This window comes from Fukomys damarensis, unplaced genomic scaffold (genome assembly GCF_012274545.1).
Source record: "Fukomys damarensis isolate Sample0158 unplaced genomic scaffold, DMR_v1.0_HiC HiC_scaffold_36, whole genome shotgun sequence".
Lineage (NCBI taxonomy): Eukaryota > Metazoa > Chordata > Mammalia > Rodentia > Bathyergidae > Fukomys > Fukomys damarensis.
The window spans coordinates 37,838,753-37,847,140 of NW_022900948.1; the positions used below are offsets into that span (position 1 = coordinate 37,838,753).

The 8,388-nt window shown below is 38.6% G+C and overlaps 1 protein-coding gene and 1 pseudogene across 2 annotated transcripts in view; one reads left to right on the top strand and one right to left on the bottom strand.

Moving 5' to 3' along the window:
* Nucleotides 1-8,388, bottom strand: part of Rbm18 (RNA binding motif protein 18) — a 20,936-nt gene that overhangs the window by 7,065 nt on the left and 5,483 nt on the right. For both annotated transcript variants that reach the window (XM_010602969.3, XM_010602967.3), the window contains exons 3-4: nt 3,635-3,761; nt 383-469 (exon numbers count right to left, since the gene is read on the bottom strand). In XM_010602969.3, coding sequence (XP_010601271.1) covers nt 383-469; nt 3,635-3,761 — 214 coding nt within the window. The remainder of the gene's footprint in view (nt 1-382; nt 470-3,634; nt 3,762-8,388) is intronic.
* Nucleotides 7,003-7,093, top strand: LOC117284407 (annotated as a pseudogene).

The following is an 8,388-nucleotide window of genomic DNA, read 5'->3' on the forward strand; positions in this document are numbered from 1 at the left end:
AAAAAAAAAAAAAAAAGATAGAGGTCTGAGTATACACATCAGCCACATGGAAAAATCAATCAAAAACAGGATCTGTGGGCATATGGAGAGAAACAACGAAGCAACTTAATCCCTGCTGAGAAGCTTCTCAAAAGAACAATCTGGCAACACACATGGTAAATACAAGTAGGAGACCAAAGTATGGCAGTTCCAGATGTGAAGAGGCTGGGATGCAAATGGAGAAACGAGCAACTGTCTTTCAGACTTTTTTTTTTTTTGGTACCAGGGTCGAACTCGGGCCCTTGCGCTTGCAGGGCAAGTGTCAAAAAAAACTGAGCTAAATCCCTGCCCTCAGACTCTTTAGGATAAGGTGGGAGGCTGTCTTCCAGCCTCTGAGACATACCTTTATTTGGGCATGTGCCCATCGTACCACCAGCTTCTTAGACAGCGCCAGTTTGCCATTGAGACACTGGATGGCTTGCTCTGCTTCCTGGCCAGGAAAGGAACAATAGTCAGTCAAAAATTTAAATGCTTAAGTAGCTATTTTTATTCTCACAAGACCTCACTAGCTTTGATGGCTGAGTCTCTAACCAAATAGCTTTGAGCAAATATTTGGCAAAGGGATTATAATTTTAAAAGGAAGAATAACAAAAAAGGTATGAGTTTTAAGAAGTCAGTCTGATAAAAATTCACATCCTGGCTCTGTCACTTGTTGGCAGTATGACATTTGACTGGTTAATGGCTCTAGTTTTGTCACCTGTAACTATGGATACTACTTATTCTTTCATGCTTGTGAGGATTCAGAGTTCATGTAAAGCATGGAGCACATGGTAGATGCTTAATAAATGCTAGCTAACGGTACTGTTCGGATTAGATGTTACCTTGCTCCACACCTCCATTAATTGAGGTAGCACTTATTATCTCAAGAAATTACACTCCCCCAGGGACCCTAGGTCTGTATCCTAGACTAGGGCGAACCCCTCCCTAGATCCAAAGTGAACAGTAATGGCTCCAAGGGATACAGGAGTGAAGGAAACTGGGGTGGAAAAAGCGGGAGTGAGTCAGAGACTGTGATCAAGGTGTCTGTGTGAGTCAGTCTATGCACCTGGTTTTCAGAGCCACAAGTTCCCTGACCCTTTCCCCATTAGATACAAGAGTAACAAGGTTGAAAGGAATTCCTGAAGCTAGAAAATAGTCACTCTAGGTCACTCCCAGGAAACCTGGCTGTACTTTCCCATCCTGGCAAACCTTCTTTGTCCTATTTGTATCCAAGAGGCACTTAGCCAAGTAGTATAACCTATGTTTAGTAGTGGTAAAGAAACCCTTAAGGAGCAGAAGAGAAATAGGAAGTCCTTCAGGAAAGGGAGTCTATCTGAGATTAAGGTGTAATTCAAAAAAAAAAAAAAAAAAAAAAAAAAAAAAAAAAAGAAAGAAAAGGGTACTTGAGTCTGGTTTTAGTGGTGATTCTCTGGTTTGCTGGAGCTCACTTTCATGACATTCAACAAACACTCTGTACTCACTGTGTCAGGCAATGGATATTCTGTTAGTTCTGAAGTATCAGCAGTTAACAAGATGCCAGCAGAGGATAGGTGTTTTAAACACAATTTCCTATCTTTGAAACATTGCCAACTGTGTTTTCATATGCACCTTTATATATGCTCCTAACTTCCTGCAAGGTGAGCTCCTTTCTGACTTTTATGACAATAGAGGCCAGAAGAAATTAAGAGACTTGCTCCAAGTTAGTAAAGAATTAAGTATTTAAAAATATTAACCACATGTGCATATTTTCACTTCCTTCAAAATACCCAGACTAATAAAATATCACTTATCATCTATAATATTTGCAAATATTGAGGAAATAAAAAATTCCTAAGGCTCAGTGGCAGAGTAGTTGTCTAGCATGTGCAGTACCCTGGGTTTGATCCTCAGCACCACAATAAAACAACAGAAAAACAAAAACCCAGCACTGTTAAGGACAAGTCTCAGAATATACTGACAAATCATTTCTTGAAGACATTTTGGAAACTATACATACATACATATACATATATATATATATATAGATATAGATATAGATATATATGCACACACATACACACACACACACACACACACACACACCCTTTTTTTTTTGTTTTTTTGAGACAGGGTCTCACTATGTAGTTGACACTGATCTAGAACTCACTATGTAGCCCAGGCTGGTCTTCAATTTACAACGATCCTCTAGCCTCAGCCTCTTACATGCGCCGCCACGCCCAGCAATTTTTGAAACTATTTTAAGAAAAAATATGCATGGCCTTTGATGATGCTATCCACCTCCATTAATGTAAATAATACAGATAGAGCTAGAAAGATATTCATGACTGTGATGTTTACACTAGTCAATCATGGGAGATAACTCAATAATTGAGAGTCAAAGAACATTCATACAGTGAAATATTATTCAGTCATCAAAAACATTGATTACTTTTCAATTGAACTCCAAGTCACACATGTAAAATGCACTAATCTCAGGTATGGATCCAATGTTCTTCTATGTACATACTCCCACAACCACATATATGTACACAACATATATACCAGCAAAATCATGGTATCACATTTCACTGTTGTCCTAGATGACAGAAAAATTTTAATATGCTTTGGATGATAAAAATGAATATATCTTTTTTTGTACCAGGGATTGAACTCAGGACCTTGTGCTTGCGAGGCAGGAGCAGTGACACTGAGCTATATCCCTGGCCCATGATAGTATCTTATTTGTATATTATAAACTGTTCATGTGTGTGAGAATGTGAAGAGACTGGAAAAATATACAACTAAATACTGCATAATTATTTCTCTGTATTGAGCTCAGTGATTCAAAAATTTTTTTGGTTATCTTTATTTTCATCCACAATAAGCATGTATTACTTTTATAATAAGATAAACATCCATATATGTTATTATTAATAAAATAACAAAAGCAATGGTCTTTCAAATGACAATAAGCAGCATCTCAATTATAGCAGCATTTCAATTACACTGAAATTGCATTTCTTTATCAACACATTTCTGCTTCAATCACTTAAATTTTGATACAAGAAGATACATGAATATATTATGGTTGAAGCCGAATGCTCTTGTGCATATATTAAAATCTGTGCATTTGAGAAGGATACTCTCTCTCTCCCTCCCTCCCTCTCTCTTTTGGTGTTGGGGACTGAACCCATGATCTTGTGTATATGAGGTAAGTACTGTATGACTGAGCCACATCCCCAGGACAGAAGGGCATATTTTTAAGAAATCAAAATAGTTTGCGGGTAGCTCCCAGACTGGGTTTCTGTACCACTGAAAGAAGAAAAAGGAGGCTTTGCTCACCAGGCACTAAAGGAACAAAACAGGATTGGTAGGGGGATGCCTACATGCTCGATATGGACACTCTAAATCATTTGATCAGTAAACTAGGCAAGTCACCTTAGACCTTGAGCTTAGAGGGAGACAAGATTCTGCAAGCTTTCACTAATTCATTTGTTTACATCTCTTTCAGCACTCAGTATAAGGCATCAGACATGGCTCCTGCCCCTAAGAACTCCTGGTCTAGTAGTCAAGAGATATACAAATGATCATGACAGAATGGGCTAAGTACCATGAAAGAAGGGAGAAGTTCAATTACCTGTTTAGTTTCAAAGTTAACAAAACAGTAACCTCGAGGTTGTCCTTCCAAAGCACCTGATTTGTGGAAGAGGAAGTCAAACTGCTTCACCTTCCCGAACTTCTGGAGGAGCTTAAGGAGGTGGTATCTGTGGAGACAGAAAAGCCATGAATACACTATAAATTTTGTTTGTCTCTCAGCCTCAAGTGCAAGATAAAAGCAGATTTACCCTAGGGATCAGATCTGTGGCCCTTGCCCTCTGCCTTCATCCAAATGGCTGTGTTAAGTTTGTTTGGCAAACAGAGTTGTTTGCCTTTATTTGGAATGGGAACTAGAACTGTCATGCCTATGTGTCGGTCCAACATAAAAATACCAAACAAAAAAAAAAACCACACTGAACAACAGCTGTCTGGCCCACAAGTACCATTTGTTTTTCTTTTGGAGAAAAGCTCAAAAATAGTGTCTATTTATTTTTAATTTCTTGGCAATAGGGCAGTATTTGTGAATAACTGAAAGTCCATCAGAAATACACACCCATACTCCAAAAGTCAATGCCTACCCCATCTCAAAAACCAAGTAACAAACGCATACACATTCACAGAAACAAGAAAACAGTCCTGGAACACTTTCCTAATAGGTTCTATAGTTAATCATTAGACCCAAATTATACTTATAAGACACTCTGCCAAAAAACACATGGTAGCTAGTGGCACTTTGGTAAGTACTGCCTCAGCTGTATTAACATAGTTAAAATCCAGGGGTATTGCCAAGTAAAGAACACAGACAGTGGAGGATGAAATTTATTCCTGGCAGGATTGTTCAGTATCATAAGTTATACCTTGCCATTCTGCTCCCTGATCCTTTTCTTAGATTCCTTACTCTAAAACTTCTTTGGTTTCTATAGGGCTAAGTTATTCAAACAGATGTGGCCTTAACAGGTTGCTGTGGCCAATTTCAATTCCGACTTCCTGTCATCTGATGTAAGGGTGAGACAAACCAACAGCTCTCCCATTTCCTTTTCCTTTGGCCTTCCTCCTGGCACCCTCCAAGCTATTCAAATGGAGTCAAGGCTTTCTCTAAACAATGCTGTCCCTGTGATACTAAAAAGGTATCAGCCCACATGCTAAATCTGTTATTACTGGGAATTCTACCCCACAGGGAGTAAGTAAAGTTGTCATTATAGTCACATTTGTATTTACATTGTTTTCTAGGAGAAACTCATCAAACTTTTATTCTTGAACAAGAAACTCCTGTGGGAGGTAGAAAGATATGAAATAAATCATAAGCTATAGTAAATTTGATACTAGCACACATCAACAAGCAAGCCCATTATCCTGGATCAGGCATTTGACACCAGAGAACAAGGGAGACATAACACAGGTCTAGTGCTGGGGCAGGATGGAAGGATCCCCAGGCATACTGTGGATGGATAGCAGTCTGGTCTTTGGGCTGTTTTGAAAGGGAAAACAACTGCAACTCCTAGTTTCTTAATTCCCAATTCTCATCAGGAAACCTCAACTACCAGTAAGAATGTAGGCAGTAACTCTTCAGGGATGGAGACACCTCAAGTGCAAATTTCTGCTTTTATTTGATTTTCTAAATAGGCTTACAGCAAGGGTGAGTGTCTCTGATACAGACAGATGGGCTAGCAGGGCCTTCCCCAGGGTGTTTAATTCACAGCTGTACCTTCTACTTACTATACCCATTCAAACCTGTACATGACAGTTGCTATAGAATGGTGGGCCAAGCTCATTTAAAAAAAAAAAAAAATCTAAGGCTACTGTGGGCTGACCATCTTTTCATTAGCTCCATTCTGTTTAATAGCAGGAAGGTAACATGAATGGCATTTCCTAGGAAATGAATTTTAATTTACTCAGAAAAAAAAAAACCCCACAAATATACCAACAGATTATTCATTGTAAAGCTAACAAACACTCTGCCTAAGAAGTGTGACCTTAAGATTTCAGGAACATCTGCTTAAGTCTGTGTCTTTCAACTTCTCTAGGATTTCTTTTCTTTTTTGATAATTTCTTGAAATTATCACAACACCAAAACAAAAAGAATGAAATGTTTACTATTTTGCTTCCTGGAGATGGGGACTGCAAGCTCTGATAGCGAAAAAAGCCTGAAGGGTTTTTTGCTTTCACATCTGCAAGCACTTTTATCTGTCGCTGCAGTACAAGTAAGCTCACTACTCATCAGAGTCTTGCTTCACTTACTGACACGGGAGCCCTGCTGCCTTCAGAAGTGAAAGAATTAGTACATCAACCCCACACACATTTCTGCAACTTAGTAAGTGCTTTCTGCAATGAGTCTTGAAAACCTCCCTCGTCCCTGATGGCACAGAATCTACATAAATGTTAAAACAGACACCTACTATGTGTCAAGAAAAGTATGGAAAAATAAACAACCTGTCCCCTGCCTACTTTTCTGCCTCATCTCTAACTCCCTACCCCACTCTTTCCCGGTGGGTCAGGTCTTCTTTACCTTTATGACTTTACACTCTCACTGACATTCTCTGCTCAGCCATCACCCACTTCACAAAGCTTCCCTTAGCTACCACATCCCTTACACACTGAGCTTCCTTTGTCTGCATGCGCACATGGGCATACTCCTCAGGAGTAAACACACTGTTCTCATACACTCAAACATTTATTTTCCTTTGCATTCCAGCTTATTCTACTTAGTTCATCCCTGAAAATCTACATCAGGATACTTTCACCTGGTTAGCTGCCCACTGGTTTTGTTTCTTAATGAACTCCAACTACAAACTGATGGCCCTTTCTGGCTATCCCATGGGCAGCAGGACCATGCGCTGTCTTCATTCCTCAGGCAAGAACTCTCAGGTGCTCAAAATCTAGGGTTCAGTCCTCAGAACCAAAAAACAAAAACAAGGGTCACCTTCAACTCTCCACTTCTCTTTATTCACATGTGTCACAAATCAGGCTCACTCATCAGTCTCCAAGCTCACTGTCTCTACAGATGACAAAGACGGGAGGGCTGGTTTATGGTAGTCTCTCCTAACCTTCATCTGCAGTCTCAGCTCTTCCAATTCATCTTACATAGTTGAGGTCTGATTTCCCTACTAAAATATTACTTTCAATGTTTTATTCTCTTGCTACACAACCATTTCTTTGACATGAAATTCAAAGTTGTCCCAATAATTTTTTTTTTTTGTATCGGGGATTGAACTCGGGTACTTGTGCTTGCAAGGCAGGCTGTGGAGCCACTGAGCTAAATAAATCCCCAGTCCATCCCAATAAACTGTAAAGGCCTTCTTAACCTGGTATTATTCTATAGACCCACTACTCCCTTTATTACCATGTAGTATTTGATCTCTTTTTATGTCAAGTCTTCCTAATATTCTGTTCATACAGAACAATCTTTCTGTGCTTGCTTCAGCAGTACATATACTAAAATTGGAACGATAAAGACTAGCACGGCCCATGTGCAAGGATTACATGGGTGTTCCATATTTTTTACTTGTAGTACATTAAAATAAAAAGGATCTTTCTTATTCTTACTTATACACTTTTATTTATGATTCCATCTCCACTTAAAATGCTCTATTAGAATTTCTGCTGGCTTTGTTCTCTCACATTTCTTCTTTATATGTACAATGCAGTGGCTATTAATCTTTCTACATACCATATTCAACATTTAAAAAGAAATCCAGTTATTAACTCAAGAAAATCACAATATGGAAAATAGATTGTCTAAGGACATTAACTTTCTTGGCTTCTCTGTTGAAGACAATGGTTATGATATTTTGAGGGGTACTGTTTAATGTTAATAGTTCTATTGGGTCCCACAACAATTTTAAATAAGTTCTGACATGTTTAAATTTAAAACAAGATGCCAGGTGTGGTGGCGCATGCCTGTAAACCCAGCACTCGGAGGCTGAGGCAGGAGGACTGCTGTGAGTTCAAGACCAGCCTGGGCTACAGAGTGAGTTCAGGGCCAGCCTGAACTACAAAGGGAGACCCTGCCTCAAAAAACAAAAATGCAAACAAACAAACCCCCAAAACCAAAATAAAAAAACCCAGGATATTTTAGGTCATGACTATTCAATTACTCAGACTATTAGAATATGTATGCAAAGTACACTAAAGTAGGTAGTGGGAAATTACTCCTACCAGTACCTACTTCAGTAAATTCAGCCAATTCACTCAATCTTTCTATAGAGTCATATCTGTTCCATTTATTTTTCCAAGTTGTTATGAGCTTAAAGAAGAGAACTTTATATAATATTAAGAGTTGGAAGAAACATTCATGTTATTTAGTTGACTGTTCTCATTTACTAGATAGGAAATATGAGGTCTAATGCAATTGAGGAATTAGAATGTAGTAAAAAGAACATGGGTTTGGATATTGTTACCTCCAAAATAAAAGTGTACCATCACTCTCTCAGATCCAAATCTGTAAGTCTTACTTAGTTATATAAATACTTCTGGCACATAGCATAGCTCCAAAATGGTCAGAGTTGCAATCACAGAATGGACACAAATAAACAAAAAGCATAATATTACAGTTCTAAACAGGAAATGCATATTCTGTTGAGAAAATACTAATGGGCAGTTTGTCTAGTTTAACTTGAGCAAGACTCAAATTAATAACCAAGAGTACACACAGGTACTGAAAAATTTATGAAGGTGGTCAGGAAGACAGAGGGTAAAGCACAGGAATATACATATAGGAAAGAGAGGTAAGAAGGGCCCATTGCAGGGCAACAGCAGAAACTGGCAGCAATTTGTGGATGGGGGTTAAGCTTTTAA